Source organism: Cheilinus undulatus, linkage group 4, assembly GCF_018320785.1.
Source record: "Cheilinus undulatus linkage group 4, ASM1832078v1, whole genome shotgun sequence".
Taxonomy (NCBI): domain Eukaryota; kingdom Metazoa; phylum Chordata; class Actinopteri; order Labriformes; family Labridae; genus Cheilinus; species Cheilinus undulatus.
In genome coordinates, this window is record NC_054868.1 from 36,141,926 (window position 1) to 36,165,427 (window position 23,502).

At 40.3% G+C, this 23,502-nt stretch overlaps 2 protein-coding genes across 3 annotated transcripts in view; one reads left to right on the forward strand and one right to left on the reverse strand.

The window, feature by feature from the left end:
• Positions 1–188: 188 nt before the first annotated feature.
• ints12 (integrator complex subunit 12) lies at positions 189–6,594 on the reverse strand. Its single transcript, XM_041784220.1, has 7 exons — positions 6,476–6,594; positions 3,868–4,031; positions 3,586–3,744; positions 2,950–3,128; positions 2,623–2,782; positions 2,384–2,527; positions 189–1,003 (listed from the first exon to the last, which is right to left on the reverse strand). Exons 2-7 carry the CDS (start codon positions 4,021–4,023, stop codon positions 443–445), a joined length of 1,359 nt encoding a protein of 452 aa, XP_041640154.1. The 5' UTR covers positions 4,024–4,031; positions 6,476–6,594; the 3' UTR covers positions 189–442.
• A 244-nt stretch (positions 6,595–6,838) lies between these two features.
• The window catches only part of gstcd (glutathione S-transferase, C-terminal domain containing), a 112,368-nt gene continuing 95,704 nt past the window's right edge, over positions 6,839–23,502 (forward strand). The window contains exons 1-5 of one of the 2 annotated variants that reach the window (XM_041784240.1): positions 6,839–6,939; positions 7,088–7,515; positions 8,349–8,807; positions 11,636–11,905; positions 21,248–21,341. In XM_041784240.1, the coding sequence (XP_041640174.1) occupies positions 7,099–7,515; positions 8,349–8,807; positions 11,636–11,905; positions 21,248–21,341 (1,240 nt within the window). In that variant the 5' untranslated portion in view covers positions 6,839–6,939; positions 7,088–7,098. Of the gene's footprint in view, positions 6,940–7,087; positions 7,516–8,348; positions 8,808–11,635; positions 11,906–21,247; positions 21,342–23,502 lie in introns of those variants that run through there. The other variant, XM_041784241.1, reaches the window with a different exon arrangement.

The window sequence follows — 23,502 nt, forward strand, 5'->3', positions numbered from 1 at the left end:
TTATGAAGACTCAGATGTTATATGTGAAATGATAATACATGAAGTATATATGTTGTGATGTAAATGTGAATAAAGACATTTGTCGTTATTTATATTTGAGCATTTATGATTTTCATGATAAACCTAATCCAGATCTATTAACAGTGTGTTGTAATGATTTGTATTCAATAACAGCACAAGCTACTTAGTCAGTGTTACTGCCAGTGTATAAGAGAGGAGATTTAATGACATTTGTTGATAAAAAGTGACAGTCACTCTTTCAATGGTTAGATTTGTTAGGACAGAACGAGGCACAGAGTCCAGCAGCATTTACACAAAGAAAGATTCAAGTATTTGACTGAATGGTGTCACTACAGATACAGATGCTCTGCTAATACAGACAGATTACTCTGGTACTAACTCCAAAGTGTTTATTTTCAAATTCCTCCTATCTTCTCCTTGCTCATTTCTTCAGTTTCTTCTGAGCTGCTTTCTTCTTCACCAGTTGTAATCGTTTCATGGCGTTCAGCTGGGACTCTTGGGATGTTGGTGCTTTGTCCCCCTGTGCAGCCTTTGATCCATTCCCATTGTTCCCGTTCCCTCCTCCGTTATTGCCTCCGTTTCCTCCCGCCCCTGCCTGGGAGCTGCTCGGGGAGCCGGCCCCTGATGATGCCGACCCTTTCCCTTGGTTTTCCCCGCTTCCTGAACGGTTCAGAGGCTGCTTACCCAGAGTCAGGGGTGGAGGTGGTTTCAGAGGAACCTGGCTAGAGCCGTTTCCGTTGCCACCCCCAGGTATCTTTGCGCTTCCGAGTCCAGACTTGGTCCCTGCAAGCCCAGAAAGGCCGACAGGTTTCTGACCAGAGGGAGCTGTCAAGCTTTTGTGACTCCCACTGGGGCCTGAGGAACCCAGTTTGGAGCTGGCAGGGAGAGATGGGTTCGTCTTGGCACCAAACGCAGCCCAGCCTGTGAGACCACTGCCTGAAGAGGAGCTGCTGCTGGTGGGGTTGGCTGAGGTTGTTGATGCCTAAAAAGATACAGATTTTGAAATGATCATAATGCTGCATAAATAATTATTTTATCTTATTCCAAGATTTTTTTTTCATATAATAAGTAAAACTTTTTCTTGTCCAAACCTTGAAAAGACACTCATATGACACTTAAGGGCAGACGTATAACTCAACTTTAGATGCATATCATATCTGTGCATTATTTAACACATTTGCTGACCTAACAGATGTAATAATTTCATCTAATGCATTCTGCCTACTTAGGAACTACATTCTGGTAATATGTTGCACAATTACAATTCAAAGTGACAGACAAGTATTTTGCTTTGTATTGACGAACCTTTGATGTCTGAATTGCTAATTTTGCCTTCAAGTTGACACAAGTCAGGGCATAAAATTTCAGCAACAGATAAGATTATTACCAATACATACCTATCTCCACTTTGTGATATTTGCTAACAAGCTGTGATGATTGAAAAAGTAAAAGAAAATCCAGACATTCTTCTGTTCAATACTCCTGGTGGATTCTTATTTCCCTCTTTGCTTGTTCTTTATCTAAGACAATACCAGTAACAGTAAAGATCCAGAGAAATGGGAGGCACCTGAGCTAAATTTCAAGTGTTTTTTGCAAAGGGTCTGAATACTTATGTCAATGTAATATTTCAGTTTTTCGAATAATTTTACAAAAATTTTTAAATTCTGTTTTCACTTTTTCATGATTGGGTACTGAGTATAGATTGTTGAGGACACATTTTTTTTTTTCAACTGTAGCATCAGGTTGCAACATGAAAAAAGCGAAGGGGGGTCTGAATACTTTCTGAAGTTGGAGGAGTTATGAAGTAGTGTGAGACTTATTTAGGTCCTTTCAGGAGTTTCTTGATGGGAAAAAAAATCTTAACATTACTGCGAAATACAGCAAATCTATCAAGACGTGTCAATCAGCAGCACCCTGCAGGCTAGTGTAAGTTTAAACTTGCTTACTTGTGCAATACTTTTAAAAGTAAGTGAAAAAAAAGAAAAACACATCCACTTTAAAACTGAATTAACATATTCAAACCACTACTGTCAACAAAACTTCATGATGAACTCCATAAAGTATGCTGAAAAAGTTTTAAACCCGTCTCCCCTGGAGAAATGTTACCATACAGGAGCACTGTCTAAGCCGCAGACATCTGTGGTCTGATTCTGAAATGAAGATGTACTTTTTGCATATCTTCTTTGAAAGGATTGATGTAGGCTGCCTTGTTAAGCAGTTGTGCTCATTGACAGGTACTGCTTGTCCTTCACCTGCTACCAGTTATATCACGCAAATAAAGACACTTAGTTTTTGCTTCACTACAGGGTAAACTTGGAGCACATTTAACTGTACAGCCTGAAATTATGATGAGCCAACACACCTTTACTTCTGCTCTTTTGAAGGCCTGGAAGGTGCTAGCTGTGTCCGGCTTGGCTTTGAGCTCTGTCTTTTTGACCAGTGTGTCTTTTACAACAGGGGCTGATGACGCGGAGGCAGGGGATGGTTTCTGTGGAGGTTTCTGGGCCTAGAGGACATACGGGTAGAGTTAGTTTTAGACAGAAAGAATCAGATGATGAAGATAAGTGGAGAAAATACTCGAAAAATATTTATTTTCCTCACCATGCGTTTCATTTGCCTGGTGCAGCGGGCGCAATACCACACCAGCCGTGGATCGTTCACTTCTTTGTCTGTAACCTGAGGCTTGTGGCAGTCCTGGTGGTACAGATTATGGCACTCCTGGCACTCAACCAGCTGGTTTCCCATGGTCACTGTCATTTGTCTGAGGCAAATTACACACAACAGCAAAGTCAATACATGATTGGGATTGCATGATACAATAATAACCATGCTTATCTTTGAATTCTCCAAAATTGAGTATGACAAAAAATAATAAACTTAAAACATTGTGAAGTTAATTTAGATCATTTGATAATAACAAAGAAGTACCTGCAAACCACACAAGCCAGACCCATTTCCATTGCAAAGTCATCAGCGTTGGTCTCATCATCGTTTAGGTTTGGCAGAAGGTCTTTACTTGTCTGAACAGTGATTGGTGATGCACGGTTCTCCTGTTTCTCCAAACGAGGCTTTTTCGGAGGATCCACATCGCCCAAATCAACTCTGACCTGTTTGTGGGCGAGACAGGTAGTAACAAAAAAAACAAACAAAACAATACATAACAGTCTGGACCTGCTTAGTTTTGTTTCCTTTCTGCTTCAGAATTCAGCCCTGCACTAATACTGTAGGATCAAAATGCCCTTATAAACCAGAACATTGCAGGTAAAAATGCTTTTTCCTCTCAGCCATCTTAACTTTAACTATATATTAATAGATTTGATTTCAATCATAACTTTCTCTTGCTTATCAACTTTAACAATATCACCACAATGTAAATAAATATATAGGTAGTAAACACTTCTGTCAAAGCGTACATCAAAAAAACAACATAGGTCTGTGAATTTTCTTTAAAAGTATTTTGGAGGGCCAGTTTTCTCCAAAGGGATGATGTAGGTTTGATTGGCTCCACTTTGCATCCAAAAAGATGTCAGGAAAGATCAAGAAAATACAAAACATATCTCTTACCTTCTCAGAGGGTCTCTTCTCTCCCTCTTTCTTGCTTTTCTCTGAGCTCGATTTGCTACTGCCACTGCTGCTGCTAGACGAAGAGGAGCTTGAGGAGGACTTGGAGTCCTGCTTGCTTAAACTCAGTTTTGACACAGCTCCCTTGGACACTTCTATATCCTAAGAAGACACAAAGATTATGGAGAACTTTCCAAGCAGTTGTGCAATTAAACACCAAAATATAAAAAAGGAGGAATGAACAGTAAAGAAATTCAAAGTGTAACCATGCAATGATTTTCTTACTTTCTGTAGAGAACGGTAAGATGAGTCACTTCCTCTTGAGAGGGACTCGTCGAGTAAAGCTTTTAGCTTCTCAGCGGAGTCTTTACTTTTGGAGTGCAGGTAACTTAGCCCCTTCAGGAAGATGGGATCCAGCTCCAGACTGACAGGTCCAGCCATGGCTTTCACTGGGAATCATAAAATAAAAGTCAGATTTTTAGGCTGCAGCTGCAAATTAACCCAGACCACAATTACAAACAATTACAAACATAAACTGTTGCTGACATAAAAAGGAGTAAACATGAATTTATGTTTTAAGTGGCTGGCATGTTTTGGAAAATATTAAGCATAATATGGGGCATAACTTATTTATTGATAACTTAAATGCCTTAAATAAACCAAGAAACAATAAACCACAAATGTACAGGCAGATGTGTTTCTACAATTCAGAAACCATATAACACCTTACAATTGTATGTTGTGTGTTTCTTTCACACATGGCAAAAATAGATTTTTGTTAACATTTGAGGCACATTAAATTATAACTTACTAATATCCATTGGTAAGTGTCTCCTTTATTATCCCAGAGAGGACACTTATTTTGTCAGGGAGGACCTGTCAAAATAAGGGTGGGCTGTACAAAGATGTTGGTGGGCAACTTGGTAACCCAATGACACAATTATACAAACTTCACATGTACTTACACAAGCCAAAGTATGGTACGATGGAACCTCACTCAAAAATGCCTTTTTAAATGCTAACTTCATACACAAAGGAATGTCTCCTTTGTTCTGGTAGGAAAGGGGGTGGACAGAGAATTTATTTTATTTTTGTTTGTTTAATTTAAAAAAAAGGAAATTTGTAATGCAGGAAAATTGGCACTCCATGCACGTATATTTCCAAATAAAGATTATTATTGGGAAAAAATATTGATAACTAACAAAAAAAAGTTATATTTCCTTTATACATCTTAAATTCTGAATGCATAAATGCAAAAAGGAATGACTAAAATCGAATACATTTAGCTAGAAACAAAGATTGGATAAAGACATATATTTGTCAATGCAAGGTTGCCCATGAGGGGAGATATTGGGGAAAGCTTTCTATGAGCTTTCTCATAATACATGGTAAAATTAATCCCTGATAACTATATCTAATAAACCTGAATAAAACACTCCTATCCGATAACAAAATTAAATAATTGTATTTATTTATGCATTTCTAGTCTTACTCAGAATGTAAACCTCTTTTCTTAAAACATAAATATGTTTTTTTGTAATGTTTACATGTACAATGTGGATGGCACATTGACGATATGATTTGGAAAGTAATGTCAAACTTCATAATTAAGCCATGATGTGCACAAATGGCAAGTATGCCAGAGAATAAAGTAGAAGGATCTGAAATAACTTTAAGGAAAAAATAATAAATAATTGCAACAAAAGGTATACCATATGGTCAGAAAATGTTGAAAAGCAGTTAAAAATTGATTAAAAGTGTCAAATATGGGCAAAAATTGAAAAATGGTTTAAACATGGCAAAAACTGGCAGAAAAAATGGTTACAAAGTGGCAAAAATTGGGTAAAGAATCGCAAAAAAATGGTTCAAAGAAGCAAAAATGGGATAAAAGTGGCAAAAATGGGTTTTTAAAAAAAGCTGGAAAGGGTAAAAATGGGCCAAAATTTGCTGACAAGAGGCTAAGTGGCAAACATTGTCAAAAATGTGTTAACAATTATTTAAAAAGTGGCAAAAATGTGTGGCAACGTCTTGAAGAGGGGTTATAAACGGCATAATAGTTAAAAGGAAAGGCGAAACTGGGCCAAATGTGGGACAAAAGGCTGAAAGTGATGAAAACGGGGTCAAAGTGGCAGAAATAGTAATTTGAACATCATAACTGAATAACAGCTTGACACACCTTTCAGCACACAGCTTGACACACCTTTCACCTTTCAACTGCCAGTGATCTAACAAACATGCACTGATATCATCAATAAATCTCAACTGGGGAGGGCCCATCCATGGGATTTCCAGGGGCCCAGTCTATCCTGTGTGCGGGCCTGTTTTAACGTGACTTTAACATTTAAGAACTCTCACAAGTAAAAATCAGGCTTTTTATCACTTTTATGACCTTACTTTCAACAAACCAATATAGGACTCTTTAAAAACCTGCAAAATAAATAAATTGAAGTTACAAATATTAACAGAAGCCAGAGTACAGGAGGATAAAAAATAACAAAATTGGGACAGCGTCAGCCCTTTAAAAATAAGAAACACTAACTGTGAATGCGAACGAGTTTTTACACCATTACTCAGCCTATCCTGATGAAATCATCATCACATCATGTCCTGTCATGTTTATTTATCATGGTAACTCTATGTTTTTAGGAACGAAAGTAGCCTACCCCTGTGGCTGAGTCTGTGACTACAGTATACCAGATCTGTTCTGTCGGTTTGATACGCAGACTAGCACCAGTTACATTGGGTTATATTGGTTACTAACGTGACGTTATTAGTCCGGAACAGAAACACAGAGCACCGTGACAGCGGCACAACCGTTAAAGTTACCTTTAACGTCCGCTTTCCGTTTCAAGTCTAAATCCACATATTATACGTAATAGTTGAATTAAGTTACCTGAAGTTCTTCTCCTGGTTAAAGCCTCCCTGTCAAACAGATAACGTCGTTTTACTGAAAATTAACGGTGGAACAACAGTTCCGACAAAGGAAGCCAACAGCCGGGGCGGACGCTTTTCTTTTGACTTGTGCAACCCTTAAATATGTCCGTCATCTACACGCCCGGAACCTTTTAGGAAATGATACCCCTTAGAGAAAAATAATGCGTAAACTTTCTCCCACATCAAACGTACAGTTTATCAAGCTTTATTCTCAAATATTTTAAATTTGTTTATACGTTGAGCAATATTTACCAAAACAGTGCAGTCGTAAGTTTTACATGTCGACAGATGATGGCGCTGTAGAGCTAACCTTGCTGTAGCTCAAGAAATGAAGAAGTACCACTGTTTTCCAGGAAGCGTGCGCAATAACAACGTGGTTATATTGTATTTGCTGGTGTTAATGTTCATAATACCAAAGCTGCTGTAAGTTGGCAATATATTAACGCAATTTAATGCGCCGCTTTCATTATTGTTGTTTGGCGCATTATCTGTTGCTGTCATGCCTAAAGCACACATGAACACATGATAAATGCTACTTTGATATTAACCTTCCTCTGTTTTTACTCCACAGAACTATTCACAATGAAGCAAGCAGAGGCAAAGCAGCAGCACCCCTCTCTCTATCTGGAAGTTTCCTCTCAAAACGATGAGCATCGTCTTCCTCTGCACACCTCCATCGCTTTGTTTCTACTCTCCTACTGCGAGTGCAAGTCTTTCAAAGTTTTTCTGGTTTTCACCGAACCTGACAACTCACTGTTACTGAAGAGTAAGCTACCAGAGACACTGGATGTTTCTGACATCCATGTGGAGGATCTGCCCCGGCTGGTGAGGGGCTGCCGTCTCCCTGCTGTGTTGGATGAGACTCAGAGGCTGTGCAGGGCAGGACTGGCGGTGGTCCTGAGACATATCATTAACAAGACCCTGGAGGCTGACCCATCTAGAAATGATGTGCTTGCACTGCTTGGATTCAAGAAGACCTGTTTGAAGGCCTGTGCTGAGGTATGTGAAAAGCAGGGACAGTCATACACATGACCAAAGTAAGATGAATTAAAAAAAAAAAGCCCGACTGTTTCCCTCCTGGTAGCAGAAGGATGCTCAAAGGGAGGGATGCATTGTATTGTCTGCACAATATAAATATTGGCAAATATTAGGGTAAAACGTCCATTATAAGTATTTGCAGATTTGAACATTTAGCTTACAACTAATATATTGGCATTAAATAGCAGCTGTACAGTTAAGTTCGTCGAGTTTAACACAGGAACAACTGATCTGTGACAAGTCAAATCTTTCCTTCTGTTCATCTTCATTCCTGGAACTTTAAAGTCTTTTTAGAGGACTAAAGTTTCAGGTTTGAGCCACATTTACAGGTGCATCTAAAAAGATTAATATCATGAAAAATGTTTTTTTTTCCCTGTAATTTAATTTGAGAAGTGAAACTTTCATATATCAGAGATTCATTTCATACATCTCTTGAAATGTTTCACTTTGTAGGATGTGAATTTTGAATATATGGAAATTTAACTTTCCTAAGTAAGTCAAAGGAAAAAACAAACTCTTACACAATATTCTATATTTTAGATGCACCTTGGTATCAACAGCTGAAAATAATTTGTTAATATTGGCATATCTGATATTGGCATTATCTAATATCGTGCATCTCTGCAAAAAAAGGCTTAAAATGCTTAATTTTGTGGTATAGAACAGGTTGTATACATAGTTTTACTGTAATTCTCTGGAGCTATAAACATTTGTTTTTGCATCAAGCTTTATCAATAGTGTTGTTAAATACTTTACTGTTTTATTCATGAAAGAAATTCTATCTTTGCTTTTAGGTGAGCAAGTGGACCCGCCTGTGTGAACTTGGCATTCCCTCTGCTGTTGAAGAACACCTCAAAAATCCCTCATATCAACCCCAGCAGCTACCTCTCTCCATCCTCACATTAGAGCAAAGGCTATCAGAACCCGTCAAAGTCCACAACGATGACAAAATACGCAGACAAAAACTCCAGGAGCAGAGACAGAACCAAAAGAAAGTATTTCAAGAAGACCAAGGGAACCCTGGCTCTGAGAATGAACCTAGAAAGTCACCTCAGGTCCATGATGGACTGGAGCTCAGGGCGGCTCTGGCTAAGCTGTCTGTGGATGCAGTTCCCACTTCAACCTGCAGAGAGAGCTCTGAGATTAGGAAAGTTAAGACAACAGACCTACCTCCGCTGGAGCATGTGTTTGCTGAAGGACTCTACTTCACTCTGACGGATGTGGTGCTGCTACCATGCATCTATCACTACTTGGTGAGGGCCTTGGTGTTAATGATTTATGTGTGAGTGTTGTCAGTTATAAACCATTGTGGCAAAAGACCTTCTCCTCCTTCTTCACCTAATTCACATGCATGAATACATGTCAGATGCTCATTAAAGTGTAAAATCTATCCTGTAGACACTTCAAACTTTAAATGCATTGACAAACCTTGACCTTCACTTGATTTACTGTAAGCAAAACCCCCATTATGGTACTGTGAGCGATCAAGCATAGCCATACAAGGCTTGGTCTGAAAACATAAACACAGCATACATTATTTAAGTCTGACATCACCTCATATAGAAGGTGCCATACATGCTGCAGACCCCTAATCATATGTCGCTCCTTACTGTCTTTATTATGATAACTTTTTATAGTATTCATGAGGTACTGTTTGACAACCCTAGTCAGGGTCTTTCACATCCACCCAGGCAGAAATTTGAGTTAAGGGGACTTGCTGCAGCTGACTTGGCATAGGTTTTCTTAAAGGTGGTCTTGAGGCACCTGGCAAAGAGTGATAACAGTGTAAGGAAGGGTTTCTATTCAAATGCAGCAGGTTGAAATGCATTTCAATGACTTTCCCTTTTTGGAAACACTTTTCTCCTTGCAACAGATTAAGAATTGGTGGGTTCCTACGTTGACCTCAAAACTCTTAACTTAAAAGAGAAAAAATTGCGAGACTTCAAAAGCTCGGTTTTTGAATATTCATAGCATTTGATGATTGCATAATTTAGAAGTGAAGTTTGAAGAAGTTGTAAAAGTACCTGCAGAGGAGACTGCAGAGTACCATGTTTGTTTGATTCAGTGTTATGTTGTCATTGATCAGAAATGGGGGTAGTAATGGCAGGCTAAGTCTTGTTATGATACAACATTTATTTTTTAATGACATTGCTTAAATGAACCCTATCTTTTATTCATGTATAAATCAGTAGAGCCAATCCATAGGCTATATAAAAGCTGTAACTACCACACCATCTACCTCAACTGCACCTACAGCGGCCTGATCCATAACAGTATCTGTCAGCACCTATACACTCTCCATTGCATGATTGCACTATTTTCTCCTCTATGCAACCATATTTGTTGTGGTTTTTTAATGTAAAAGGGCCTGTGGTGTAATTTTTTAAGTACTGTATAAGTGTTCAAAGCTGTGCCAGAAACCACACTTTCATACTTGGGCTAAATATGTTGTCTTATTGAGTCTTTAATGAATTTTGAATTTGTAGCACACAACTTTTGTGAATGCAAATCAGCATGATCTCAGTATCAGCAGATTTAGGTTAAAAAAAGCGAATTATCGTTATCAGCAGATAGGAAAATTTATGCAATCTGATATCTAATGCCGGTAATAAATTGAGCCATTTTTTAAGTAGTTCTTCAATTTTCTTTTTTCAGTGTTGCAACTCAGTATAACAGTATGTTGTTTCAGACATAGCCTAACCTCCAATTTCCACACACAATGGCTGTGCCATAATCTGCCAGCAAAATCCACAAATTGCTCCCTTTCTATTCAGTCGAAGCAGTTCAACTCCCCACGCTCTGGTACCACAAGTGCCCCTCCGCTTCTTTAGAGGTATACTGCAGGTCTACTTTTGGTGCTAGCTACCATACCGTGTCAATCCACATAGAGCAGATTGATCCAAAAAGCCTGGAAAACGTGCATAGTATCTTGTCATCTTTAAAATAAAACACAATGCACAGACTCCTAAACGTAAATCATCACTTTATCAATAATACTTTTCTGCCTATGGCACAAAAGGTCATCAGGAGGTCAGTGGGTCACAGAGCTACAGTGATACAAATGATGAGGAAAAACGTAACTTTTGAGTTGGAAAAACCACAGAGTCTTATATGAAAGCACACATCCTTTGGAGCAAATATTAACCTTTTAACTTCATAATATACTTACCCAAGGCGGAAGCAATGAAATCATAGAATCATATTGAAATGAATGGAAAATCAACCATAAAAACAGCAAAATAATCCACTTTTTACAATTGTGATAATTGGTTTATTGCAACAAAACATCCTGCTGCCAACTTTCTGTTTGCAAGCTTATTGTAATTCACATTACCCTTTATGTTATCAGTGCTACTGTTAGGGGTCATGAAGCAGTGACCTGTTGGTCAAATTGGCAGAGCGTATTTAAAACAAAAAATTAAAGTATCAGTTTTCAGCCCCAGCAGTTTGATAATTGTATCACATAATGTGGCAGGACAACAGTATATTACCACATCAATATTTTGTCCCACCCCTTATCAGGGATGCTACACTGTCGAGCAGTGAAGTGTTCTCCACCTCCATTTCACCCTCCAGCCGTCACCAACTGTTCCTCCTCCACTGTGGGAATGAACTTTGCTTCTCACAATGAGGCTTTTAGTAGTCAGCTGTGCTCCAGTGGTTTCCAGTTTCACACTCAGCCAGGCGTGTCTCCTCTTAACGACCATCACTGTCCGTGACACATGCAGCTCCGGCCGATCCTTCCCACTGCACCCACTCGTCATGCTGCGGAGTGCCCCCTTCTCCCTCTGTGTCACTGTCCCCTCGCCTTTTCTTCCTTCCTCCACACATAGTCGCACACAGTGGCACCGCTCCTCTGATCACGTCTTTGTTTGTGTCTTTAACCCGTCCCCACCTGCCAGCACCGCTCTGGTGTTTTTCCTGCCAGCCCCCTACCCCCCCTTGTGTCTGTGTGTCTGACAAGTGAATTCTGTTGGAAGCTGACATCTCGCTCCACTGGAGATGACAGGCCAGATGAGCCCCTTAATCAATATCTCATGTTTTTTTAAATGCTCTCTCTTTTTTTTATTGTCCTTGATAGTGTTCCCTCGAAACCCACGCTGCAAACACTCTGCATCAGCTCCCGCACCTGCTGCAATGGTACAGCCGTGTCCAGGAGGTTCCTGGGGTCCGTAGAGCAGCCACAGCTTGTGGGATGACCCTGACCACCCCTGAAGTCCCTGTATCCAGCATCCCAGTGCCGTCATCAGAGGTTGACCCAACCAGGCTACTAGAACAAGATGAAAACCAAGAGATGACCTCACAGCTTCCCTTTGTTGGAGGACCAAGGCCTACAATGACTAAACTCAAAGTAAATTTTCTCTCTGGTTTCCCATCAGGCTGTACTTCTCTGTGGCTTCACAACACATTTGCTTTAACAAACACGTTAAATACCAGGAGCTGTCTTCAAGTGTCCCCCAAGAGCCCTGATAGAGGGTTAGTCAGCCTCCAAGTGGTTGTTATCTGTTATCCCTGTAATTTCATGCAGACATTTTCTGCTGATTGTGCCTTTAAGTTAATGTTTTGGCTTCTGGCAGACACTCCTAATTGTTGAATTTTTCTTCTTCTTTCTGCAAGTGCCTGAATGTTTAGTGCTTCCAGTCACAGAATTAACATTTTAAGTGGGAAAGGTTGCTAGATGTTTGTCTGTGTACATGATTTTTCTCTCACTGAGGTTGTTTGTATGAAAATATATTCATCAAAGAAGACAAAGTGGCACACCACTCTTTAAGGAATAACAGAATCTGCTTGTCGTAATAGTGTTTCACTGCCCTCGGTGCATTATAAAAAGCACAATTGGATATTCTCAGTGGATCCTGCCACCACTTATAAAGTGCAGACAGTGCACATTCAGCTTCTCCTCCATTCGGGTGCAATAAAAACAATGAATCCAGTCCAAAACAAAGCAAAGTTTTATAGCTAGGTTTATAAGTAGTTTATAGTAATGGCTGAAAATGTTAGTGTAAAGAGACAAGAAGGGACACAGACCAGCATAATGTGTCCACGCTGTTAAAATGCAGTTTCCTCACTAAGCGTTGAGAAACCACACACAGTCCACCACATACAGTGCATCCAGGAAGAATTCACAGGGCTCCACTTTTTCTTCATTTTGTTATGCTACAGCCTTATTCCAAAATAGATTTAATTTATTATTTTGCCTCAAAATTCTATACACAATACCCCATAATGACAAAGTGAAGTACTTTGTTGATGCATCTTTGGCAGCAATTATAGCCTCAAGTCTTTCAGTATGATGCTGCAAGCCTGGGCATTTCTTTCATTCTTCTTTGCAGAACCTCTTAAGCTCCATTAGGTTGGATGTAGAGCGTGGGCTTTCAGCCATTTTCAGATCGCTCCGGAGATGCTCAGTCGGGATCAAGTCTGGGTTCTGACTGGGCCACTTAAGGGCATTCACAGAGTTGTCCCAAAGCCACTCCTTGGCTGTGTGCATAGGGTCACTGTCCTGTTGGAAGATGAATCTTTGAGCTCTCATCCAGACTGCTCTGGAGCAGGTTATAATCAAGGATGTCTCTGTAAATTGCTTCATTCATCTTTCCTTCGACCATGATTTGTCTCCCAGTTCTGCCAAAAAACATCCCCACAGCACGATGCTGCAATCACCATGCTTCACAGCTGGGATAGTATTGGCCTGGGGATGAGCGGTGCCTGGTTTCATCAGACATGACACTTATCCAAAGAGTTCTGAGAGTCCCTCAGGTGCCTTTCGGCAAACTCCAGGTGGACAGTCATGTGCTTTTTACTGGCTTCCATCTGGCCACTCTACTATACAGGCCTGATTGGTGGAGTGCTGCAGACATGGATGCTCTTCTGGAAAGTTCTCCTCTCTACACAAAGCAATACTGGAGCTCTGTCAGAGTGACCATCAGGTTCTTGGTCACCTCTCTGACTGAGGCCCTTCTACCCCAATTGCTCAAATTGGCGGGGCGGCCAGCTCTTGGAAGAGTCCTGGCGGTTCCAAACTTCTTCCATTTATGGATGACAGAGGCCACTGTGGCCATTAGGACCTTTCCTGCCTTTCCAAAACATGTCCATTAAACTTAATTTACCAAAGGTAGACTCCGGTCAAGTTGTAGAAAAATCAGTGGAAACAGGATGCACCTGAGCTCAATTTTGAGTTTCATGGCAAAGGCCGTGAATACTTGTGATACATGTGATTTTTTTTGTCTTTTATTTTAATGTATTTGCAAAAATTTCAAACAACTTTTTTCACTTTGTCATTATGGGGTATTGTGTGCGGAATATTGAGTTAAAAAATGAATTTAATCCATTTTGGCTGTAACATAGCAAAATGTGGAAAAGGTGAAGCGCTGTGAATACTTTCCAGATGCACTGTACAGTCACTCACATTCATATCTTTCTCAGCTTTATAGCATACCAAATACTGCCCCTGCAGAATGTTTTAGACCGGCTTTTCCAGCAGCTGTTTAAAAGGAGCCTCACCCCTCTGTAACCCTAACATTGAGCCTTCAGACTGTTCACTTGGCCCTGTTGCTCTGCTTTCTCAGCAAAGATACTCACTGCGATTTCCTGCTGGCTAAGTTTCTGTTACAATGTGATTTGAAAAGCGACGGGAGAAGAAGAGGGTGAGAAAAAGAAGAGGAGGAGGGGGGGATCTGGTGAGTTTGAGTGAACTGGGTGGTCAGAACAGGATGTATCTCCTAGCATGCCGTGTTGACAGATGAAATTCGTTCGTGCACAGATGTACTCAAATGACAGCCTTCATGGCAGGTTGAAATCAGACATTAAAACTGAGAGGAATGCCTGCTGCACACACAAACACAATGGCCACCATTCTTTCTGCCTGGAGGGATTACAAGGATGGCTGAGTGTCGCCACCATCATGTCTGCACTGCAGCTGTTGTGTTGTCTTGGCCAACGTGCTTGTGTGTATGTCTATGTGTGTGTCCTCATATATGTGTGTGTCCCTTGGCAAGTGCATGGAGACAGAGGTCTGCCGTCTGATGCTGTGACACGCGATCCCTCACTGCTGCTAACCAGAGGCACCAGACTCATCTCGCCTCTCTCTCCTCTGTATGAATGGATCATAAACTCTCCCTTTTTCTCACCTCAGTTAGCACACACTGATGCAGGCCAGTCAAAGTGCATGTGAATTAGTATGCAGTGAGCCATAGAGGCACAAACCCATGATGCAAATGCAAACAAAAGGGCAGCCCCATCAGCTTAGACCAACATCCAGGACTAAACCCTTACTCCTTTCACTCACGTATTGATTGACAGGTTTTTAAAAGCAGTTAAAATGTTAATAACAACTCAATCTATAAAGCATGGAAACAGAGGGATGATCTAGTGCAAGAGCCCAAAAAAGGAGGATTATTGAGTTAACAGGATCAGTTGATTAAAACTCAGGGATATCTTGGATTTTCCATAGGATAAAGGGGATCACAGGAGAGCCAGTGTTCCAGAAAGACAGATTACTGAGAGTCTGTTTCTGTTGAAACTTCTGTGATTAAACCAATCAGTTGTATGGATACTTGCTCTTTTTCCACAGTAAGCATTATGGCTTTGACCACTGCTTATTGTAAAAGATCTTTAGCTTTTCTGTCTTAATCTTGATCTGGTTTAAGTCTTTCCAGAGTCTAGCAGGTGCATTTTGAAAGCATGGATCACTGCTGTTTTTTCAGGTCTTTAGTTGAGCTCTGGCCTTGACAGATTGTAGCTGAGAAGTCGTCATGTCCTTCACATTGCCTGGCAAACATTTAGAAACAAACACAAGTTGTGATCTGACTTCACTCTAGCTGTAGATTAACATGACTGAGATCTAACGTACTGAACTTGTTCTCTGGTTCTTATTCTGAACCATGAGGCTAAACTGGTGTTACTATGTGTCAGTCGGAGTAAACAGACTGCTTTTGACAGAACTGTAACATCAGTTTCTGTTCAGTTTTAAGACACCGTTTCAAAATAAAAGTCATCAACTTATTGTCCTCTACAAGACTATGGCCAACAGTCGAGATGTTAATTAACTGAAATTTCCACAGTCAGTTTCAGAGCTAGTTTTTTCATAGCTCACTTTGGTAATGCACTGTGACTAAGAAAGAGTTCACCCTTTTACTGAGGTCACCAAGACACCTATGACTCTGAAAGAGTACAAGCTTCAGCAGCTGAGATTGGAGAGACGGTGCATACAACAACTGTTGCCCTGGTTCTTCACCAGTCAAAGCTTCATGGGAGAGTGGCAAAGAGAAAGACGCTGTTAAAGACAACTCATTAAATGATGGCTAGAGTTCACCACAAGGTATGTGGGTGTCTCCATGGTCAAGTGGAAGAAGGTTCTTTGCTCTAATGAGACCAAAATGGTGCTGTTTGGCCATCAGACAAGACTCTATGTTTGGTGGACACCAAACACTGCACATCACCATAAACACACCATCCCCACTGGGAAACATGGTGGTGGCAGCATCATGCTGTGGGGATGCTTCTCAGCAGCTGGTCCTGAAAGGCTTGTAAAGGTAGAGGTAAAATGAATGCGGCAAAATATAGGAAAATCCTGGAGGGAAATCTTTTTCAGTCTGAACTACGGCTTGGAAGAGGATTTATTTTCTAGCAAGACAACGACCTGAAGCATAAAGCGAAAGTTACAAGAATTGACAACAAGGTGATTGTTGTGGAGTTGCTGAATCAAAGCCCAGACCCCGATCCAATAGAGAATTGGTGGCTGGACTTGAAAAGGGCTGTTCACGCCTGATCCCCGTGTAACCTGACAGAGCTTGAGCAGTTTTGCTGTGATTGCAGCCAGAGGTAACCTGACACACCAGATGGATTTGTTTCACACATCCATCTGGGAAAGCTTCTGTAGGAAACATTTGAGAAAAGGCAGAGGCTTTGAAAAATCCTTGGAGTATGATTGGGTGGACATTCTGTCTGTTGCATCTCTATGGACCAATAAGAGCAACAAAGCACGTGACGTAGCTGCTAGCAAGCTGCACGTACGCAGCTACTGAGGAATAACGTGAAACATGGCGACCATAGACATGCAAGTACTCGACTTTTGTCGTTTTGAAAAGAAAGCAACTCACTGCTGTTCTTTGTTCTTCTTTTAATGAAGAAATGTCATCAAGTTCTGATAAAACATGTGCTTAGCAGCATCCACGCTAATGTCTTCCTCCATAACTGCACCAGCTCTTGCTGCTGCTTGTTTACGTCACGAGTCTGCTGCACCTGAAAGTACTACCCCCCGTCGCCGATTGGTCCTGTCACTTTCTAACCGGGCCCAAACGGTTCATATGGGAGCTTTGCAAGATGGATTCATCAGCGAGAAACACGGAAACGGGCGTATCCATCTGCTTTGCAAGGTTAAGCCAGAGGTGCATCTACCAAATACTGACTTAAAGGGGGTGAATATTTATGCACTCACTGATTTTACCTTACATATTTTCATTTGATTGATGTTAGTTTGTTGAAAAATTTTTCACTTTGATATAAAGAGGGTTTTTTTGTTTTTCCAAAAAAGCCAAATTATATTGACTATAACTGATTTATAAAATCAATTAAAGAGTAACTCCCAAGGGGTGAAAACTTTCTATAGCCATTGTACCAAAATATAATTGGCCCATCCCTCCATTTTTTCTACACATCATATCCCATCTAGGGTCATGGTTTGCTGAAGCTATTCCTAGCTGTCATTGGACAATAGGTGGGGTACACCCTGAAAGCAACCTAGAGTCCCCAATAACCTAATGAGGCCGTCTTGGTACAGTGGGAGGATATACTGACATTTTTTGTGGGTGGTAAACCTCAAAAAATGTTTCCAGCACGACTGATAATAAACCACACAACATAAAATAGAGAAGAGGGAAAATTTTGAAAAGATGACACCAGATAAAACCACCACAATAGTACCATACAGTCCCAACATCCTTTTGAGACACTGGTCAAAATTTGATCAGATTAGACACAAACAATTTCTTAAGTTTGCATCAGGGATGAATCTATTATCTGATGGGTGATAACAGCTTGTATTGCATGAGAACAGACTGCTTATGTATGGATGTCACTATACATCACTATATACATACTGAAACTTATATTTTAATTGCATCTATAAAATCTTTTTTTTCACTAGTTTGTTTGATATATCTTCTAATAGTTCCTGCCTGGAGAAAGCGAATGAAATGAGATAAATACAAGAGTACAATTTTTTAATATAATGAAATGTCGACTGACTCTATGCAGCTGAGCTCCAGTGTGTGTGTTTCATTCGGCACACACACACAGCTGGAGTAATAGTGTCAGCAAAAATGAAATATTGTCAGTAAAACAGTGTTCATTGAGGGGCTGTTGAATTGCTCTCCATTACATCATATAATTGGTGTTTTTATGGCCTCTCTCTGCATATTTTTTAAGTCTTTATTTATTTATTTATTTATTGCACACACCTTACTGTGACTGTGCCCTGGTGGTTTATTTTTAAAGCCAGTATACTGACAATTACTTTGTGATCTGTACCACTTGAACAATTTTCTATAGAACTGCTGTTTTTTAATCAGTTTTCCCGATCACTGAAATACATTTCTTAATCTTTCCTGTCTCTTCTTTGAACTGTGAACACAAAACCCAGTTAACTCACTACATTCACAAAACCTCTTTTTTTTCTGAAAACATCAAATAATTACATCAAAACTGTTTCAACTGTGCTGAGAATCAAACACTGTTTTCACATCTTAGACACAGCAGTGAGAATGAAAACACTACTGAGCAGATATTACTCACTACACCTCAGAATAGAAGCTCTGTGGTTGGGGATCGCTCCAGGAAAAAGAAACATTTTTGAAACAATAGTAAGTAGCATAGCAAGCAAATGAAGTTCATTGTAACAAATGTTACAATACTGAAAATGCTGTCAAATTTTCCAAAATAGATATTCAAAGCAACACAACTGTTAGGTGTGTGGTGTGTTGAACCCAGTGGCAGATGAGGATGACGAGTTTTAACAGATTTATTGACAGAATAATAGTGCGGGGGGGGGGAGGGGCAGTGAGAGAGTGCGCTGGGTTTGGGGCTGACGTGAGGCAGGAGTGAGGCACTGGAAAAGAAGAGGAGAGTCACGGTTAAAAACAGGTCACAAAAAACATTCACTAGAAAATTACTCAAATCGATCTTGTAGTGTGAGCCTGAGCGAGTCCAAGTACCACTGTGAGAGGTAGACAATTCTCTGGCGCTGAGGCACGAGACTGCAGCCTTCTTCAAGGGAAGCTTGATTGGAGAGCCGTCTCATGTGTGGGTAATTGGCCTCAGTGCCGCGGGGGGAAGGGAGCAGCCTCAGGAGAAGCAGAGTCAAGTTAGCCACCAAAACCCAGGGAAACAGAACCGGAAATCACCAAAATAAAACAAGTGTAGCCAAAAACACCACAAAAAACCTTCTGGACACCTGGACAGGTGCAGAGGGGAGAAGTTAAAATGACTCCCACACACTGACGTCTGCACCTGTAATACCAGTTTTTACTGTTATTCCTCAATGCTGAATTACTCAGACCTTTATCAGGATGGTTCATTATCAAAGTTAACATAATAAAGGTCTGAGTGCTGAAATGTTGTGAATTTGAAATTACAAGAGAGGATGACACTGTTTGAACATCTTTGTTTTCTTTTTTGCTTTCTTATAGTTTTTAAAAGAACTATTCACAATTTGTCATGAACATCATTTTCATATGACCGTGCTGTCTACATGACTGTTATCATCCAATTTTTATTTTCACTATATGGACAAAAGTATTTGGCCCTCAGACCAAAACACCACCAGGGACTGTAATGACATCGTATTCAAATACATGTACTTTAATATGGAGCCCCCCCCCATTTGCAGCTATAACCTCCGATTTCCATATACAGCATGTGCACATAGACTGTAGAAAGAATTGGACAAACCCCATGTGATGTCAGTCGTCTGCTTACAATAGACGGACTCGAACGGTTCTTGAAGCCAATCCGTGGAGGCTTCCATATTGAAATCCCGGTCTCAACCGAACTTTGGATCAACCTAACGGCCCGCCCACTAAGCGCGACTTCCTGTCAGCCTGCTAGCTAGCATTCTAGTTGACAGAAATGGAGCCTCTGCCTGCCAAGCTATCTGTCAATCAAATGAGGCGCGCCAATCAGCTTTCATCCTAAATAAACAAACAACCCCCCCCCATACAGTGGGAGCGCAATAAGAAAGTAGCTAATGAGACATGTTTGGTGTTTTGAGCCAGGCTGTAAACCAGTTTATTTCTAGTGTCAAAACCGGTGTGCTTTATGCCACTTCATCTGACGCTTGGCATTGGACTTGATGATGTGAGGCTTGCACGTAGCTGCTTGGCCATGGGAACCCATTCATGAAGCTCCTGCCACACAATTTTTGTGCTTTTATTATTTCAAGTGGAAGTTCAGAACTCTTCAGCTATGGAATCAGCAGTGTTGGCGACTTATGCACCTTAGCAGTCATTGACCCCGCTCTGGGATTTCTTTTGAGTTGCTGTTGTTCCTAAATGCTGCCACTTTCAAATGATGTGGAATATCAAGCAGGGATGAAGTTTCACAACCTATCTTATTGCAAAGAGGGAAACGGTCACAGTACTACACTCGAAGTCACTGAGCTCTTCAGAACGACCCTTTTTTTTTTTTTAAGATATATTTATTACTTTTTCGGTTTTTACAAAATATATAGCATGAAACATAAAGGCACCTTATTCTACAAAAGAACGACCCATTTTGTATCACAAATGTTTGCAAATGGAGACTGCATGGCAAGGTGCTTGATTTTTTTCACCTGTGGCAACAGGTCTGACTGAAACACCTGATCAGGGTGATTGTTTGATTGAATAAGTGGGTTTAGACCACTGACAAATTCGTTCAGAGAATCAGATTTAGTCTTTTAGAAACTGTGAAAAACTGACATGTCTAAGATCTCATGAATTATAACACAAGCTGTTGGACTGATTACCAAACACACAGTGGACAATTTGTGTGGTTAGCCCAACAAATTTTCCCCATGAGGAAATACCTGCCATCAGTTTTTCTTTATATACCACAGAAGGGAAATATCATCTGATGAGACTTCGCCTTCAATGTTAGAAAACTGTGAATATCTGTCCTTCTCCTTACACTCCTTTTGTAGTCAGAAGTATAAAGTTTCATCATTATTATCAGCCTAATTGAACCTTTTATGAGATTTAGTTGGGTAGGTCAATCATGTGAAGATAATTGTTGAGCTTCTATAAAAGATTTTCCCAGAGGAGATGAATGAGAGTATTGACTCCACACTGATTTCTTACCTTTAAAGTCTTCACAAAAGCGCTGATTTGTTAATGCTAACCCTCTTATCATCAAAGAAACAGATTTTTTTTTTAAAGAAAGTGCCTTACCTTTTACACTGAAGTATTAACCATGCATGGATATGGGCGGTGCTGGTGGCACATTTGTCCCATCTTTACGGACTAATAAGTGCACCAGCAGTGATTAGTTCCTCAGGTGTAGCTTCAGATGAGTGTGAAGAAGGGGACAGAGGGCTCTCTCAAGAACAGTTCTTTCTAAATCACTTCATTACAACCATTTGGACCACAGAACCTCAAGGCTGTGGAGCGGTTTCTATGGTAACCTGTGTATTTATGTGTGTGTTTGTGTGTTCCGCCCTCAGGAAAATGGCATTGAGGCTGTGTTCACTCCTCATCCTCGCCCTGCCTGGACCCTCCCATGGGAGAACTTACCCGCAGCCATCAACCCCATTGAAGGTAAAGTCAAATTTTTGCCCTCTGGTTTTTTTCTTCTTCGCCTTCTCTATTTTTGCTTTCGCCCTTTTCTGCCCTTCTGACTTTGCATTTCTTTTCAGCTCTATAGAGATTTGTTTTTCTTCTGTTTTTACATTTTTCTTTTGTTTCTCCACTCCCACTTCATCTTAAATCTCCTCCTGTTATCATTTTAACTGGCCTTATCTTTTTATCTGCCTCCGTACTGCTCCCTACTGCCTCTTTCAGCAGTTTATTAAAGGAAAAACAATTATTATTGATACTGTATATGGAGCCAGAGCTAGGAATGTGCATAAATATTTAGATAACTCTTCTCCTACTCCTACTAGCCTGCTGATTTTCAGTGGCACCTCGCTGCCTCCTGAAACAAAAATATTAGCCCCCTTGACACATCCCAGAGCTCTCCGCTCAGCCTTGGCGTGATGCGTCCCTCCATGAGGTCTCCTAATTAATTTCAAAGTGCTTATCTCAATGTTTTAGCCTCTTTATATGTGGAAAAAACAGACTCAGCACTCAGAAACACACAAAAATGTGCTCACACTGGAGGCACAAACGAATAATTTGCGACATGGAAGTTGTGCCGTAGTGGGTGCTGATTGCAGTAAGAGCTGGAGCTAATAGGCAGTGGGAGGTTGGTGATTGCTGCCCCGGGTGGCACAGACAAGAAATCTGCGTCTCCTTCCTCTCTCCTGAATTGTTTTTCTTCTTATTAGTGAGATGTCTGTGTCTGCAGTGATCCTAAACGATGTGAATGCATGCACAGAGAGAGTTATACATCAGTGTTTTTATAATAAGAAAGACTAAGACTGAGGTTTATAAGCCACAGATATGAATATTTAGTTATTTCCTGCCTATTTATCTTTGCTTTAAGAACTCATTTCTTACTTCCCCTCATTTTCCTTACCTGTACACTTCTTCCATTTATCAGAAAACACCAGGAAATGAAACTGGGAATCTTTTTCATTATTTAGATATATTTTTGTGGCATAACTTCCGTCTTTCGTTTCCTGCGTTTGCAGTCATAGCTTACACTTCATTACTCCTGCAGAGTCTTGGTAATGAACTACAGAACAACTCTGAGACTGAACAAGAACAGAAGTTATTTGCAAATGAGCTCAAACTTTATTTTCTCTGAACTTTTTCAGATCCATGTTAAAACAGTGCTTCATAAAGCAAAGGTGGTGACTTTTGACAAAGAAAGAACTATCAGAAACTATTTTCAGTATTTTTTTATCAGTTGATATTTTTTCAAGCTGTCAGTATCTGGGGTTACCTTTTACAAAGTAATCCATAACTTTTTCAAGTTAAACCTTTACTAGTGCCATGATAGACTTGGAGCAGGGCTGCACTAAGTAGTTTGAGTTTGAGAAGGGCAGGACTTTTTAAAATATTCTCAGACGGTGATTGGACAAACCGTCTGTCATAGTCATGACAGGCCAATCAGAGCGACAAAATAAAATGTAATAGTGGACATGCACCGCTCCAGTGCTCACCTGAGCTTACAGACTCGCACTGCTGTTGTTTGAATGACGAAGCTTGTCAGAGGCTAAATTATGCCCAAACCTATCAGGAGATGTGCTAATACATCATCTCTGCTAAGAAAGAGAAGCTTTCCATGTGGCTCTTCGCACCTGTTTTGATGAAGAAATGTGGTTGAGGTTTGATTAAATTGCTGCGTTTCTGCAGCTACATCCAAGCTAATTGCTACTGTATCAGTAGCCATTGTATACACCAGCTTATAGTACAACTCCACCTCATCTGTAACAATCGCATACTCAAGCTGAAGCAGGTCAGAGCAAAAATGTCATTTTTGGTCATAAAAAGCTTTCAGTGCTGTTCTTCACTCTGCTGCTGCTATAACTGCTGCTATACCATAGCTACATCTGAGCTAACCACTGCACTGGTGGTAGCCCTGATATCTTTTTTATCTTTTTTCATGTGAAGTTAGGTTTCACTCCCGTTTATTAGACTGCGTTTCTGTTAAGTTGCTGCTGAAAACAACCTATTTCCTGATGTTGCCCTTCAAAATAATATAACTAAATAAATAAATTTTAAAAAGTCTAATAATGATAAGCATTAGAGGCGTTTGTTGTGACAGACTTGCAGGAATAAAAAGTGTCTATCATCAGATACTTTACTAAAATTT

Excerpts from the sequence above, each read along its gene's own strand:
- ints12 (XM_041784220.1), bottom strand. The coding sequence starts at position 4,023 with ATGGCTGGACCTGTCAGTCTGGAGCTGGATCCCATCTTCCTGAAGGGG. Across the intron at positions 2,783-2,949 it reads CTGGCTTGTGTGGTTTGCAG|ACAAATGACAGTGACCATGG; the intron begins GTACTTCTTTGT and ends AATTTGCCTCAG. Across the intron at positions 1,004-2,383 it reads TCAAAAGAGCAGAAGTAAAG|GCATCAACAACCTCAGCCAA; the intron begins GTGTGTTGGCTC and ends GTATCTTTTTAG.